This window comes from Scomber japonicus, chromosome 18 (genome assembly GCF_027409825.1).
Source record: "Scomber japonicus isolate fScoJap1 chromosome 18, fScoJap1.pri, whole genome shotgun sequence".
Classification (NCBI taxonomy): Eukaryota; Metazoa; Chordata; class Actinopteri; order Scombriformes; family Scombridae; genus Scomber; species Scomber japonicus.
In genome coordinates, this window is record NC_070595.1 from 19241849 (window position 1) to 19259851 (window position 18003).

The 18003-nt window shown below is 41.0% G+C and overlaps 1 protein-coding gene across 1 annotated transcript in view; it reads right to left on the bottom strand.

Annotated features, from left to right (window-relative positions):
• The window catches only part of plcl5 (phospholipase C like 5), a 64137-nt gene extending 46347 nt beyond the window's left edge, over positions 1-17790 (bottom strand). Inside the window, exon 1 of the mRNA XM_053338189.1 lies at positions 17374-17790. Coding sequence (XP_053194164.1) covers positions 17374-17679 — 306 coding nt within the window. The 5' untranslated portion in view covers positions 17680-17790. The remainder of the gene's footprint in view (positions 1-17373) is intronic.
• Between the last annotated feature and the right edge of the window lie 213 nt (positions 17791-18003).

Consider the following 18003-nt stretch of genomic DNA (forward strand, 5'->3'; position numbering starts at 1 on the left):
CTGACAAAGCTTATGGACATCATCACAGGCTTATTTTCCCCCCACAGATATCATTGATGATCGCAGTCCCACACTGCAGTCTACTTGAGCTTTAATTAACAACAGTATGAATTTGGATGGATAACTTGAGTGGAAAATCTCTGTTGGAACCAGTCAGGTGACGATGCATGTTGAGTCTATTATGGGGAATTGATAAAAACATAGAGACACAATGAAGGTTTGACCAGAGATATGAAGCAAAGTGTCTCCTCCATCAAGCATCTTGCAAACGTGAAGACATTTACGAGCGATATTTCTCATTGATATGCAAAGCAGAAATGTTCTTGATCAGTTTGGGCTACTATAAATAAACTGTGTTGAAATGACTTGCATTCCTACTCTCCAGCCAAAAAAGATTTAATTAGAGGATTATTTGTCTTGTTTACTGCCCCTGTGTTCAGCAGTTTTCTGACAGTCGATTGGGGGGGGGGGGGTTAGTGGTGAAGAAGTTTAGGATTGATATTTCTGATTGATATGCAAGCAACAATGGCACTTACAGAGAGCAAGCTAGACTATCACTTCAATAGTTCCTGGAAACTATAATCATTATTCATACCTGCAAACGCTCTGTACAAGCTGCTTTTATACCACTGCTATATGACAAAAAAGACACTCCACATTTTTATTATTTCTAAAGCACAAAAAAATTGAAATATGTTGAATAGGATATTATGGAAATAATGTTTCAAGCTGATGGGGACCCAACCCTTTCAGCAGGGTCTCAGGTAATTGACTGATATATAAAATAACGTTCAGCTGTCAGTAAACTATTAAACCAAAAGTAACCTGCTATCTCTGTTCGACTGCCATTTCCCACTGCTGACAGGATGTGCAGTTCCAAAAGTTGATGTTATTACAAGATTCAGATTGTTTCCTGTTTAACTGTGTCAAATCTGGGCACCACTCTAGTATTTCCTTTTCATTTTAGTTGTCTCTTTGCTGATATTATAACAGCACATTGCAAATTTGCCCCCTGATGTTTCAATTTCGCCAAAACACATAGGGAGTAACAAAAGGAAAACATGGCTTTAAATATTTCATCTAGTTTTAATAGTATTTAGAGTTTGTGGCCCTCTTATTTTGCATTGCTTAATGACAGGGCCCCAGGCCTCCGTGGCCCCTCCACCTCGTGGGCACTGCAGGGATATACTTCAAAACCCCAGCTGAGTCAATGACACATTTCCAATGTACAGGCCACTACTTCAATTTATTTCTCAGTCAAGAGCTCAATCAATAAGGGATGTAGCAATTGACCTGATACTGCAAGCACGCTAATGGCCCTACATACATGACAGCCATAACATATAGGGGTATTGCACAAGGCAGGGCAGGCAAACACCTTGTCACATCCACGCTGGCGATCACAACTCCTGTCCGTCTGAAATCAATACTTGAAATGGAGGAGATTGAGGAAATGCTTGGCTCAAGCCTCGCTGGAAGATGCTTATGACTGATAGCTGGCTGCAAGTTTCCTATATCACTTATGCAGCGTTGACTCTGGGAAATGTGATCTTCCTTCCTCTCCTCCCCATCTCTCTCTTGTCTGGCAGTGAGTCGGAGAACAAGAGGGAGGGGCCGAGCAGGAGAAGAGGGAGGAGTAGCACATCCTCTTACAAGGACAAACCCCTGCGCGGACAGGAAAGCATTTAACAACATTAGCAAACAGCCCACGTGTCTGTGTGTGTCTGAATGTATGCTTGTAGCCTGGAGTTGTCCTGGGATGTGTAGTTTGGCCTTCACCTGTGTTCCACTCCAGTACTTCAGTAGCATCACTGTTTGATAAACTAGCCTCTAATCGGATTGCTTTGCTGTTATCTGCTAATCTAATGGCGCCTGCCTAGCCTCAAGATTTAGCTGATCATCACGTTAACCCTCCCACTCCACCCTCGAGTTCTTCCATCCCTCCTTCCCATTTGTTTTCCTGCGCCATCCCTCTGTGTCGCTCTCTGTCTTGTAAACACCCGTCACCCCCTCCAGCTTTCACCTTGACCTCTCCAGACTTGTGCTAGCTTGTGCACTCTCTCCAGCAATGCCTGATTTTTTCTTTCTCCTTCTCCCAACTTGTTTGTTTTCCTTTCCCTCATTTCTGGAACATCACAATATCCCCCACCAGCAAAACAATGTTGATTTTATTCTTTTGCTTGCTTTCCTTGCATCTTTATCCAGACCTAGATTACTTCTCATTCTGTCATCTCTGTTCTTTCCCTTCCCCTCCCTCGGCTCTGTCTGTGATAGTAAGCAGCTCCACTGAGGTGCCACTGTCTGAGTTGGCACTGGTGTTTTCAAACGACACACACACACACACACACACACACACACACAGACACACACACACACACACACACATTTTGGGTGTATGGGTCTCTGGAGTCTGGAGTGTAAATGGCAGGTATGAGAGAGGCTGCACCATAGGGGCTGGCGTTGTCATCAGCGTCATGAATGCTTCTTCACATAAGCAATAACACACACACACACACACACAGCCACAAGCAATGTAAACAAAGACAGGCAAATGGGGAATCGCACACCTGTTTCCAACAGTTAAACACACACAGGCACATATGCAAGGCCTGAGGGAGTTTTATCAATCTCTGCGTGAGGTGTCTGTGATTAAAGTGTGAATACTAATTACCTGAGGTGATGAGGATGACTGACATGCATTAGATATGACTGTGTGGCTGTGTTTTTCTTCTCATTTAGCACATTCAGTTTCCTGGAATACTTCCTGTGTTTCTCGGAAACCAAACTTCAATTGCAAAAACAAAAGCAATAATCTTTGCTCATCAGTAGAAACACTTTGAACAAACATTCACCTAAATTGAGTAAATAAATGTAAGCAAATAAAGATAAAGGGGAGCATTAATTCTGGCAATAAGGGGTTCTTAGAAAAAGGCTGCCTTAGAGAGATGAGCGTTATTCCTGCCCTCAATTAGTCTCTCAAGCTTCAAAGATTCAAAGTTTATAGAGAACAAACTGCACTGCACAATTAAATATCCAATTCAATGTCTCAAAAAAACTACCTTATAATACCTATGTGCTTTGCTTATTGTTATTTCACTCAGATGCTTGACATTCATTGTGCAAAATGATGTTTGTGCATCAGTAACGCTCATGTCAAGGTCAGACCCAGCTGACCTGTTATGAGAGGAAAGCCGCATTGCCCAACCCGCAATAATATGCATTAATCAAACCCGCAAACTGAAAGCTTTAGCCTAGACCACAGCAAAGTCAGTGAGCACTAAGCTATAAATACCACTCACAACTCATAGGTGAAGCCTCAACACCTTAAACAACAAGCATTGACCAAAACCACAATTGCAAATGCATGATAAAGGTGCCTGTGTGTGTGTTTGTGTGTGTGTGTGTGTGTGTGTGTGTGTTTCTGTAAGTTATTTACAACACTACTTTGTCACTTTCTGACCTGCCCACTCGAACCTGTGAGGTTTTCTAAGCTTACCCAAATCCGCCAGTTGTGGGTCGACATGTACCCATTAAAATTATTTGAGACATTTCAACTAGTTTGGAAACCAATCACACTCCAATACGTGACCAACACAAGTATAATGTGGAAGCTTGAGGACTTGAGTGATCATACACTGGTAATGGACTCCAGTGAAGTGAAATACATCTTTCATATCCAGCAGTAACATTTTGAAAATGAAAAATGTTATGGAGTTTTCAGAAAGGGAGAAAAGAGTTGGATGTAATTTTAAGAACCTCTAACTAGGTTATTGAACCTTTTACTGAAGAAACCATATCAGAGACAAATAATTATTCAAGTTTCTTCAAAGAGTATTTTTGTATCTCTGTCTGGAGGGGATCTTCACTTTATTTCATTTTTTTATAAAAGGAAAAATTAAAATACAAAACTGTGCAATACGATTGTGACATAAAGGAGAAAAGGTAACACAACAGACAAACACATATTTTAGTGATTATGTGAGTATGTGTGTGTATGTTACATGTGTATTCATACCTGTGAGTGTCTGTTTTAATTTCAAATCATAATTTATTATATTTGAAAATGGACAGGGTACATTAATCAACATTCAAACTAATGTGTTAGCCAATAGGGTAGTTTAGCCAAAAGGGTAGTTTAGCCAAAAGGGTAATTTTCATGGGCAGTACTATGTGTACAATAGATAAGCATGCTTACAATGTGATAAAAAGCATACAACAGTTAATGCAGTCATTATACGATTGCGTATGTTGAGAGAAAGTTTAGCTTTCTGTTTCTGATTTGGTTTCTATTTGGTTGTGGATATTCCCTCTGTATGTTGGATAAACAACGAGGAAAACTGTTCAAGAAAATTGTGAAAACTCCCAAAAAAGAGAAGTTCAATTTGACACAATTCCTGAAAGCAAAAGCAGAGAGTCAATCAGTTCCTTCTTCAGCAAGTCCCTAAAACACGAAACTAAGAAAGAGAAGAAGAAAGAACAGAGACGACTACTGTGCTGCAGCTTTGATTTCAAACCCATTGTGTAGCTAATATATTGTGGTTGTAACTTAATAAAAGAATAAAGGAGACAATTATGAGTCATCTTGTTTTTATTCTTGTTGGTTTTATTATTTAATCTGGGAATAAATCATTTCATAATTGTTTTTGCACTAGAGTATACTGAGCACCCACATAAATGCAAACAAGCATGCTTCTACAGTATGTATATATACAGTGAATACATGTATGGTGTCTATGTATCTTACACACACTATGACACAAACACACACACACTTACACCACTGTGCTTTGTCTAAAAACAAGCTCTTCATTTCAAGACAGCAACACACATTTGTAAGAGGCCGTCTTTGTAATTTCAATCCTCTCATAGACCGAGAGAGACGAGAAGTAGACAGGTTAAATGAGGACAGGAAGATGGAGGAGGAGCACTCTCATGGCTTCACTGAATGCATGGCTTCGTATCTTCACTCTCTCTCTCTCTCTCCCTTCATCTCCTTCTCACTTTGCTGTTTCTCTTCTCTGTGCATCCTCCTGCTTCGTGACTGGGCTGTTGGAAGAAGACTGCAATCCTCCCTGTTCAGGATTTCTGCCAACTGAAGGTGTTAATGGCCCATAGCTGTAGAACAGACCGTGCCCTCTCAATTGATCTATTTCTCTGTATCAATCCCTCTACCTTTTCTTTCCTCTCATTTTCACCATCTCTGACTGATTCTCTTCTCCTTTTCCTCTCCTCTCCTCTCCCTAGTGTTTCTTCCTCCTTGGTGAGGAGCATTAATCAGAGCAGAGTCTGAACATATCGGTATGTTTTTCCCCCTCACTGCTGGTCCATCATTGGGCAGTTAACATGCAGGCCAAGTCACATAAGCAGTATGCAGTAAAGTATCCATGTGCTGAAATGACCTCGCACAGCATTCACTACGGGAGTGAGGCAATCAACAAAGCCTCAATCTCAATGTTTCTCCTACAGATGTAAAAAACATGATCAGGGCTAAATAATTGATAGAAATCAGATAACAATTTACTATTTCAGATTTCATATTCCAGCACTCATTAATCGGTTCCAATGGGAATGTTCTGTGTTCTGTGGTTATATAATTTATTTTTATGCTTACTGGCATACAAGAGTGAAAAAACTCTCAAATATGTTGCAGCAAATCCTTCAATATTGAAACCAGCAAACAAACCAATGCCAAGTGTGAAGTTGATTACTGTCATTTCCACTCATTTAACACTTTTATTTGAACACTATCCAACTGTAATGGCTATAAATCTTTCAGATGTGATGTTGTATCCATTACTAGGATCGGTGGTGAGCTCAGAAATTGTTTTAATTGCGATTCTTAATGTTATTTTTGGTCCGTGCTGTGTGCCACCCACACCTCTCAACACCAGCCAGCCCACCACCAACAATCAGAGCTCCACACTGACCTTAATTCTCCCTGATTACCAACCGACTTCCCTGTTGCATGAGTGTCTGACCTTTTCACACAATCATGCAATCAAGGCTACGTTCACTCTTGCATACATTCAAGCCTCACGTACACAGACACACACTCATGCACACAATATCTCTCTCTCTCTCTCTCTCTCTCTCTCTCTCTCTCTCTCTCTCTCTCTCTCTCTCTCTCTCTCTCTCTCTCTCTCTCTCTCTCTCTCTCTCTCTCTCTCTCTCTCTCTCTCTCTCTCTCTCTCTCTCTCTCTCTCTCTCTCTCTCTCTCTCTCTCTCTCTCTCTCTCAAAAAGGCCCATGCCAACAAGTACTCCTCTCACATACCTTGTCAAGGCTTTTGACAACTGGGTCACTCTGTGCTGAGAATTTGTGCCCACTTACTCTGACTGACCTGCTCTGTTCAGGCTAATTGGTATCTGACATTATGCTATGGCATTAATAACGTGCCCACATAAAAAGACTGCTCTGACATTCAGCATGTTTTCTGCCCATTACAGGAACTACAAATTGCATGTACACTTTAGGCAGCCATTGGTTTCCATTCAGTTCACTCCTATGGATATCTAGTATGAATACCTTGTCACTTTTTAGTAACATTATTTTTGCATGGGTACTGCATTTTATTGAAATCCCTTGCTTCAAGACAAACTGCAACATTTTAATCCAGTCGTCTTATTCACAACATCAGTTTGTTTAATGTTGATCTTCTGATGATTGTCAGACAAGAACTTCATGAATAATACATTTTCAGGATTGTCAGACATCAGGGTGTCCTTGAATGGACCACCCAGGAGAGCTTTTCAAACAAATGTGTTGTCTCGCAATCACAACCAAACTTCAACAAAACCATGGAGCCAAACATGTTCTCTGTGATATATTACTTGTCATAAGGCCGTGATTGTTGACTTTTATTCTGTCCTGGCACAAATTGCAATTAATGGCTGTCTGGAGGGTAGATAATCAATCTTACAGTAGGCGGTCATGATTGTTGTCAGTAGGGGATAAAATATGGAAAATGTAAGGTTGAAAGAGACGAGTAAAAGGGTAAACCTCAGAGATTCAGTCGTTCTGAAACAACATGGGCTTCTTCTCACCACTTGTTTTGTCACTGTTCTGTGACTTCGATATCGACCCTTTCCTGACTCATTTTTCCTCTTGCTGCGAGGGAAAAAGGTGTGCGCTCCTTGCCGAGAGGCTCAACTGGAGCTGCAGCAGCCAGAGAAGCTGAAATAAACATGAGGTGGTGGAAATAATATTCTCTCTAGCGTTTAGCCCGTGCCAACTGTCACACTGTGTTGCACTTATGCAAAGATAATGTGGTTGCAGTAACACTGGCAGGTTGTGGTTGAGAACTTTCCATTAAGTTTTTTTTTGTTTTTGTTTTACTAATACTTTGATGCACTGTATCTACCTGCAGAAACTAGATTTGGAAATATTTGAGGTACTGTTCATCAGTTCAAGATAAAGGGCATTGTTTGTGGTTTGGCTTTGTATCTTTGTAACATATATTGAGTTAAATGACATGAATTCATTTCACATTAAAAGGTGGGATGAAAAAAATTTGGATTAATGATTCACTTACAGAATGGGTATTTCATCAACCTGGAACAGATTCTAAATGCAAATTTTAACCTTCTCTTAACCACAATTGTTTTTTTCACTTCAGGAAAAAAACCAACATCACTGAACTTCCTCTCAGTCATCTTGGCTTCTACCCCCCCCCCCCCCCCTTCTCCCCCTCTGATTTTCCCAGCTCCAGGGGAAGAGCTCACTGTGCAGTATCACATTTCCCATAGTAAAGTCCCGATCTATCTCAAGACCCTTACACATGCAACGCAAAGAACACATATGTCACAGCAAAGCCCAGACTGCTCCCCCTTTGTGCACAAACTGTATACATTGAGAGAAAACATAAATATACAAACTGATTTGCAGAACATTCAGCAGCTGAGGGCAGACAGAAAGACCCCTGCACCTAATCCTCCAATCCCAGAACTCATATCCTAAATATTCTCCAGACTGAATAAAGCCTTTCTCTGTCGGTTGGAACCACTACACTACACACTTGCTATAGTATTACAAACACACATTGTAAACCATGTACAGAAGCATAAACACAGACACAGCTTCCCTCACTAAGCCTAAAATACACTTGTTGAATGCAAAACAGTGATTCAGTGAAGCCCCCTGAAGAAACATCCAATGTATTCTGTTTAAGCTGCAGAGAAACACACTGAGAAATGCCAGCAGCCCCTGTGTGTGTTTGTGTGTATGTGTATGTGTGTGTGTGTTTACGTGTGTGTGTGAGTGTTTAGAGCATCACTGGAATGTTTGAGTGACAGGTCTGTGCTTGCAAGGTTACCTGCAGAAAGACACCCTGGGGCAACACACACCACGTCACATGAGGCATGAATGAGGACACAGAGGCCAAACAAACAAGCAGATCTTTAAAACAAACCAGGCACATGGCCTCGGTAACATCTGTACAGGATGAACTTTGGGTTGAACAGTAATTATTATAATTATGAAAAACAGCGTCAATGTCTGGAAGAGGAAGTCTAATGTGAGGTGTTGTGGTAAAAATGTGTTCCTTGCACTATTTTCTCATCAAAATCGGTGCGGTTGATTTCTAACAGTACGAAATATCAAAAAAAAAGCCAATAATTAAAACAAACAGAAGACATCATTTTAAAATAAGTTGTTCTTAAAGCCCCAGATTTCCTCATCTTATGCCATCTGTGCCATGCAGGGCAAAAGGAAAAATGGCACCATCTGTGAATTCCTGGCAAGGTTTGTGTTCCAGTGCCGTGCCAGTTGAACACTTGTTAGGAAGGAGCCTGATCACATTAGTACTGTATTTGGCAACTGAAACATTTCTATGAGCTATGTTCTGTTTTGTGTGATGCATTGTGCTCTTTGCATGCCTTTTTTTGCGACGCACTGAGTTCCAGTGTTGAAATAAAACCAAGATCATTTAAAGAGGAAGGAAATTAGGCCTATCTAAGTGGCGTATTCAGTATGAGATTTGGTTCTAGAGTTACACTGACTTGAAAGAAAATAATTCTCATGAGGCAAAGAGATTTATTTTCACAGCTGGTTTTTATCGTTTGAAATATTTGATATGGCTGCTGATAGAATACAATACTTCAGGAATAAAAGTAGCAAAAATGTTGATGGACCTGTCTGATCAAATAACGTTCTGTCATGTTCATACCATAAAATATTCTCATCACGTTGTCTATCAGCTGCAACTTGAAAATACAGCAGGCTGCTCAGCTTGGTAAACCTCAAGAGCAAAACAAAAAAAAAGCACTCTACGTTTCTCAGCCTTCACCATGGATGAATATAAGATCAGGCCCGCAATTACAAAATCTATAAATAAGCTGAGGTCTGCAGTAGACTGGGTCTTGACATGGTGCAAGCTTAGACATAACGCATGACTGGAAGAGCCCAGTATAAAAAAAAAGAAAACAAATACTGCAAAGCGGAGCAGACAGAGCCCAGGAACAACACTGGCATCCACACTGACAAGGGAGAAAAAATATAGAAACCAGACAGTATACAGTAGGAAAGCCAGAGGGGTGTTTTTTCAGTATCTCCAGAAGAGAAGTCTCCACTCAAATATAGAAGGAAGTTCTCTTAACACAACCATACACTGTTGCAAAACCACTACTCACCAAAAAAGTGCACCAGTGTGTGCTTTTAGTTCAATTAGTGCTGACTGTTGCTAATGATATAACTTATAATGATATCAAAAGCAATAATACACCTCTTATATGCCTTGGTGTAAATCCAATTGAAGGTTGGGTGCATCACTTCCTTTCTCCTGTAGTTCTCTCAACGTAATTAGTTTAACATCATTTTATTTTATTCTCTCAGGAAGCAATTATGAAGGGTTTAGTTTTCTGTCCCGACTAACTCTCTGTGAGAAATTTCCTTCTGCTTCCTTCAGTGAGAAAATCTGTTGCGCACTTTGCAAGAAGGCTGCAAAAAAAATTCACATCAACATTCACCACTGTCACTTTGAAAATTGGAGTGACTGCGACTGAAAGTGACCACGCAGTTGCACAGATTCTCACACACAAACACACAAACACACACACACACACACACACACACACACACAGACCTCATTCTAATTCATCCATCACACGCTTCCCTCTGCTAATGGTTCTCTCTCTGTTCTGATCTCAGGCACAGAGATATCGCCACCACCCTGGGCAGCAGGAGGAGGAGGAGGAGGAGGAAGACAACGACGAGGAACAGAGGAATGAAATGGTGCGGACATGAAGACAGCCCGCTCCCTCCAGCAGGCCAAACCTCACAGATTGACTGTCTGAGTAAATAAAGCAAGGCTGATGAGGACTTGGCACAGGTCTTACCTTTTACCATCCGTTTCTCCTCTTTTTAATTAAGTTGTATGATTAAAGAAGCCAGAAGAAACAGGGCCCGGCTCTATATCCTATTTTTCCTTCCCATCAGTGGGATTACCTGAGGAAGACCTGGGATTCACACTTACTTCTGTAATATAACCGGATACGAAGCATGACGCACAACTGCTATAGTTATCGTGATAGAGAAAATGAAACTCCTGAAAAGCCTAAAACTCAGAGTCAAAATTGTTCTCAAACTGTTTCATCATCTGTCCTGACTACTGTTACATTCCTTTCTTGTCTTACTGAACATCAAGAAGACGACAAACTGTGACTGAAAGGAAGTACCGTATGTCCTACAGTACAGCCAGTAAAAAACATGTCGGAGCAAAGCCCGGTGGAGCAGCTTTCACAGACAGATTGTCTTATTCATCCATCAGACACCTTGTTCCCCTCACCCAGATGAAGCTGGTAAATATCCAGCATGACAAATCTGAATATTACTCATCCTTACTTATGTCCTTGAAATGACAACAGCTATCCTCAGGGAGCCACGGCCATTCTGCGAGACAGTGCATTATCATCTCCTCATCAAACGTATGTCCTGACCAGACCTTTTTTTTTTTACCAGAGATTTTTCTCTCTTGTCATGAAAACCACATGTACACTAAAACACCGCCACCCTGCCTCCGCTGTGATGTCACCCCTGTTGCTATGTTGTCCAACAAGGATCATCAAGATAAGACATCGCCCCAAACACACCCTGGTGGTGTCCAATCAAATCAATTGTTCTTGGTTGAAAGCTTCTCTGTGTCTGGGACCCAATTTGACACATGAGTAATTGAGGTGCCAGGTCAAGTCATTATCCTTTAAGGGAATAAAGGAAGAGGAAGGATTAGGAGGCAACTTTGGGCAACTCCACCCCCATGAAACAGGCGATACATAGCCTGATGGATAAGAAAAACTCTACTGTTCTGCGTCTTCTGTTAAGCAATTTGCGACAGATGACAGAAAGTCAAATACACATAAACCTTGTAAGTTGTAAGAGTAGTTAGTCTAGTCTAATGTTTGCTAATTAGCATTAGCGCTTTGAAATTGTAGCTACAGGTAAATAAGGAACTGGAGAACCATGGTCACCAAAGAGAGAGTTACTGTTCAGTTATCATACCAGTCATTATTATCACATATTATTACAATGCTATGCTAAAATACATATAACAGACTCTAATAAATACTCTGACTATGACTCTAACCTGTTCAGTTTCTCGTCCTTAGATTCTTCTGAGTTAAATGACAAAGAATGGATAACAGATTTCTGATAGATAAGAGAATTTTCTGTTGAATACCCTTAAACCTAAAAGCTAAAGAAAACACACATTAATCACAGATTTTCTTTGTTTAAATTCACTCCACTGAGATGTTAATCACTCTCGTTCCAGGAATGTATTTGGGGCTCTTGAGGTTCTCTGTGAGTGACTGACCTTTATAAAACTGTTTATGCTTTAGCTCCCAATTTTGCACTATGCAGAGGATTCAAATACAAAGAGGACAATTTGAAATGTTTGTATTTTGTAGATTGCTGCTTTAAGAGAATCAGCCAAGAGAGCAAGCGATGATTCAGCAGCCCTAGACATCTGTAATCACCACTTCACATCTTCTGCCGCGGCCTTTTCAGCGCAGTGCAAATCTCTGTTCTCCAAAAATATCTAAAGCTTTCAGGGTACATGGTGCTGCTGCAGGAGACATGGGAATTACTCATGCTTTTTAAAATCTTTAAAAAAAACATGCCTTTTACCCAAACCTTCGAGATCTCCATTACTTTAAATTAAATTTCTGGAGGGACCTCTTTTTCTAAGCAAAGCCTGTGATATGAGCAGTGAGGCGTAGATAGGCTCTTATTCCAATTCTCATCACCATCATCATCTGAGATGATCCCACTATATGTAATCGGTGTTATTAGTTCAGGCTTGTACCGAGATGTCCTCAGTCCTCGACAGGATCAGCCGCACCTCACATTAGAGAAACAATAGCCATGAGCAGAGGAAGCCTGACAGCGGGATCCATCAAGGGGTAAAAATTTAAGACTCTGTGCTCTTGTCTGACAGATCCTCTGCAGCAATATTTCTATCCAGATGTCAAGACATGTTTTAAGGAGACCTCTTAAATGTGAAAAAGTGAATTTGTTGTGTTTCTTGTGTGGAGCTAAATCAAACCAACACGTACGAGAATCAATTACTCCTTCAATAACCAGCTGCTGACATTACAAGACTGCATATATACTACTAATCATCATACTAATCAATGTATTTCTGCAGTATTTATTCATGTTTAAAGATGACAACATAAACATGACTATGCCATTTAATAAATTATTGGCCATGCAATCATCATCATCATCGTCATCATCATTAGACTAATCTTGCCAAATCGTTTAATCATTGACAAATATGGTCTTTGTTTTCCACCCAAAGTGAGTTTAAACACATGGAGTGTATATGGAGGATATAATGTCATCATTTAGTCACAAACACCCAATTTAGAAGTCTTGGCAAACTCACACAGCTCGTGAACATTCAGACACCACCACTGAAAGAACAAGAACAAAAACATCGACAACTGCCATGACAGTTAACCTGACAATACAGACTTCGACAACAGTGACCAATTGTTTTCACAGGGTCTATTAATAACTGTAGAATCAATGCCTTCACAAGCCGTAGCGAGACAGGTTTGCAACACTTATGGCTTTTATGAACCCTCAAGGGGACAGACAATCCCACCAATGTAAGCTCTCCTAGAGCAAGAATCCTTCAGGAATGACTCCAAGAAAAATTCAGGTAAAATAACTTTAATGACATGGCGAACATCACTGATACCAATCTCGCTGAACCCCTGTGGGATTAATGTGAATGTACCATAAAAAAAGACTACCCACCAATCAACCCAAGGCAGTTATGAAAGGCACTTTGGTCTGCATTGCCAGCTTTAACACTGGGACACTACAGGTCCTCTGTTTGGTCACTGGTGCGATATGTGGCAGCCATTAGTGGTCAAACACGGTTCTATTTCTATTTTAGTGAACAGGGGAGGACAGCTTTGAGATTGGAAGGAGTATTTTAGAGCCTGTGCTTATTTGACATCCCTTTTATGTATTCACTCACTGCTGAGGTGGAACTATGTAGCTGATTGCATCACTTTACCAGAGGCAGGCTCAGAGATGCAGGTATGCCAAAATTACAACTCAAGTTACTGTTTTTACAAAGAGCATCTTCTGTCCTTTAAAACCACGAACATCCTTTAGCATTATTCCCCATAATCTACATATACCAGACTTCATTGGCCTAAATATAAAACAGTGAAAACTCTGGAGAGCAAAACTTGAATCTCTTGTCTCTCATACCTCCGGAAAATCAAAGTCTAACCTTCCCATCTTCCTCCTCTTTTTTTCACTCGCGCTGAGAAGCTTTCGCTCTCAGTCGACAGGATTTACTCCTACGTAAGCCAATCACATATGTCAGCACCCTAATTAAGCATCCCGGTATACTCTTGATCTTATGAGGGGCACACTGGGTCAGATCGGTTAAAATGTATTATATGAGGTCATGAATGGGAGGATGAATTGATATCCTGCCACTCATGGAGGCAGAGAGCGGAGGTGGATGGGAGAGAGGACCTTATGCAAGACAGATTGACAACTGTGTGATCTCTATTGATTTTTATTCCCAATGGACATTAACAGTGTTACATCACTGATGTGTTTTCCTTCTTTTTGGATTATTTCTAACCCGACAATGAACTGTGTTTTTTCTTTTTTCTTGCAGATCTCTGAAAAATAAATGTTTGACCTTTTATCTGCTCGGTTTAAGGACTCCACAGGGTGCAGTGAAGAGGGGGAAAGTGAGAGAAGAAATATGAAATATAAAACATGCCAAATGCTTTAGAGATTGTGTTATGGTTCAGTGGTGTCACCATTAAATTCTTGATTCGCTCCTCCACTAGTTGTACTGGTTGTCAGTTCCCTTCATCCAGCAGCCAGGCTGGAGCCAGCCTTGCAGCTGTCCACGGTCCAGCATTACATAACGAGGCTGCATCACAAACCCCCCTCTAACTACTTTGCAGCCTCTCCACCATGACACTGTCACCCCGCTGAGGAGATGACAAGAGGACAAAGTTGGATGCCCGCTCAAGGGACAGACACACAAACTCCTCTCTTCCAAGATTTGCTTGTTGAAAGCCAAGTTAATGAGGTAATGCAGTGCTGTAATTGCTCATTTGCTTCCCTATTCCCATGGACCCATAGCCTCTTCACCTTTTAAACCTCCACTCAAACACACAGGCAAAGTGCTGCTCAAATGTGGGTGGATGCGCTGTAGCTATACATGAACCAAGTCTACTGAATGGCTGACCCAGTTTCCTACCATGCTCGGCTTGAACAGCGTATATCATGTCGTGACTATAATGTGCAATGCATCCTTCTCGAGGTGCTCAGATAAATTAAGCCCTTCTTGGAGACCTCTGCTGAATATCAATCAAGTTTAAAAAAGTACAAGACATACTTCAGGCTCCTTGATAAAAAAGTTTCACCTCTGTGCCTTGAATATATTGATGTTAAATGCTCAGGCCTGTTCTACAGAGTCATCGTGTGATTAACACAAAACAGACTGCAATAACATTTGTTTCCCGGATACAGCCGCAGGACTTTTTTTTACAATTTCAAAATAGCCCCAGAGAAGAAAAAAACATGAGACAAGTGTTTGGAAAACTGCAATCTATTAAAAATGCAGAAATATTTTCGCTAACACTCAAAACATGAGAGATGGGAATTCCACAAGCCATGCAAAATTAAAAAGTCTACAGTTTCCCTGCACTTCATCAGTTTAGTTCAGTTAATCAGTCTAAAAATTGTGTCTTCCACATAACGGAGATCTCTGTTTATATCATCAAGTACATGCATGGCTGCGGCCAAGTGCACGTGGTCATCCAACATAGGAAGAGCTTTGAAAATGTGAGTGTGCCTCTCTGAGAGTATACTGGTTACGACTGGGGTCATTACATGTCACTGTAGAGAGTCACACTCGAGTGACACGCATTGTTCACCATCATCTCGTGCTATTCAAGAGGTTGACACTCATATATCCGCAGCATGCTGATTTTTCATCTGTATTCCAAATATACCACACAGATCATTTCCTTCCACTATAGTGAGTTCACGGAAACTAGGATCTCTACTAATGAACTCATTTTTAAAGCTATCCCTGCTTATTTTGGGAGACAGTATATGAGACTTTACAGTATTTCATCACACTACACCAGCAAAGCTCAGCAGGATCACTTTCTAACATCACATGAACACGGGCATTGAGAATGAGCCTTTGAAGATTTGATATCAATCATATTTAGACAGCACAATCCCCTTCAGCTTTCCTGTCATGTTTTCCTCATGAGCTTCACAGAGGTAGACTGATTGTTGTGGAGGGAGAGGAGGGATTTGGAGCTTTTCAGCCATATGATTTTTTTTTAACAAATGTGTCCATGGTAAAAAAAAAAAAAAAACAAGGAGAAGGCTCCGGATGAAAGGATCGAACAGAGAGAGAAGTTTACCTTTATTTGTTTTTTTCTCAGTTGATACCATTCAACCAGCACCAGATTTATGTGGCAGTATGTCCACAGATGTGTACATGTTGTGTAAGGGAGTAAGCACTGGTTGTGTTTGCCCGCCACCACAGGGAATCCAGTAATGGGGGTAACAAAGAATTAGCCAGTGTTTTGAGTCAGTTGCTAAGCAAACTAGGTCTGATATGACAGAATGCAACTCTCTAGTGTGTCCCGCCTACACAATATTTCAATCTGCACCAAGGACCCCATGATGCAGTCTGTCAGAAACAAAGCATTCATGTGTACTAAAAGTAGAACATGAGGTAACATTAGAAACTGACAATAATGGGTGTGAGAGGAAGACCAGTTAATTAACCTCCAGTAATGGGAGCACTAACTATGGCTGGGCAACCTTTAAAAATATTAAAATCACACTATCTATTCATGAAAGAGATATGGAGAAAGTTGGCCTGCTTCCGGCCCCACAAATCAAGTTTATATTGGGCAAAAGTTTTAAAACACACTTTTCTTTTGTCAAGTGTTAGAAAAAGTAATGAACGCCACTCAACCACAAAAGAAACCCAAGATCAATTCTTCCTGTAATGCACTGATACTGCAGCAGAATACTTTTGATATCTTGTACTGATCATTAAACTTAAACCTTAAAAACAGGAAACCCACCAAATAAATCATTACGTGGTGTGATTACAAGACTGCTGTATTGTGTGCATCTGTATTACCAGAGCTTAACTACTCAGTGTCCTTTACTCTAGGAGCAATAAGGTAACTACAGCAATAGCAACTGACTTCAAAGAAAGCCAATGCCAGTCTCTTTTTTTAAGCATGCTACTGTTTGCATTGACATTAATGATACAGCCTGCTTCTATGAAAGTTTTAAGCCTTGGTGTATATATATATATACATATATATATATATATATACACACATATATATATATATATATATATATATATATAGTTATTTCAAGTTGACTGGTGCAGCACTTAAAGAGCTAACTTTTTGTCTGTGGATTTCATTTTTGAGTTTGGCACAAAATATGCAGGGAGATGTGAAACACCCAAAATACAGAATATGAGCCAGCCAGGTTGTCTTGTCAGGAAATCTATAGTAGGCTAGTTGAAGAGTTTGGCATACATTTTCCTGATTAGTAAATTGTAGATCTGTTGTATGGGGACATTGAGTCTTAATTCTTTAATGCATTCTCTTGTGCCAAACTTGTAAGGAGATTTAGTAAAGTAGCTTAATTCTAATTTATTCTGGGGTGACCACTAAAACTCTAATGACCCCTTAGAAGTCTCTCGGCCACAGTTTAGATGGCACTGGGCTTAACACACATTTGTATTGGCTGTTGCTCAGTTAGACTATAATGTGGCACAGCGAAATGTGTCACCTTGAGAATCGTTGACAAGGGGAAATAAGTGTTTCAATCAACGAACCTTCATGATGCCGCAAGGTGTGTTTCCACCTCCCTGGCTCCTCTCGGTGGAATTATCACGGCTGCCACTCCCGATCCTTGGACTGCCGTGCTCCCTGTACCGTCCATTGGTGTAAACTCCCTCAGCCCCGTAGCCCTGGGCAGAGGCCGCCGACACCTCCAAGTAAGCCCTGGTACCGGTGGCAGGCAGCGCGGCCGCATCGCCGGTGATTCCTGCAGCGTTGATCTCACCCTGTGTTGGCGGGGCGCCGATGGCAAGATCCAAAAAATGTCCCGACAGAGCATCTGAAGCGTGTACCCCTGCCATGATCTGCCGGTGTTAGGCTACAGCAAAGCCCCCCCTTCCACAACGTAAAAACAACCCATTTTCTCAAAGCACGTCGGACTTGTTGACGTCCAGGATGGTTTGTCTTCTTCACCGGATCACCACTGCTGGTCCATCTTCGGAGCGCACGGTGTCATCTGGAGCCGGGCAGCGGATGGTCAGACTGAACCGTCCGGCTGAAATAATGAGCAGACAATGCCCCCCCCCCCAACACACACACACACACAACAGACCTCCCCCGATTAGCTTTCCGGAGACGTGTAGAGTACTAAAAATACTATAAATACAGACTTTCGGGTTTTGCAG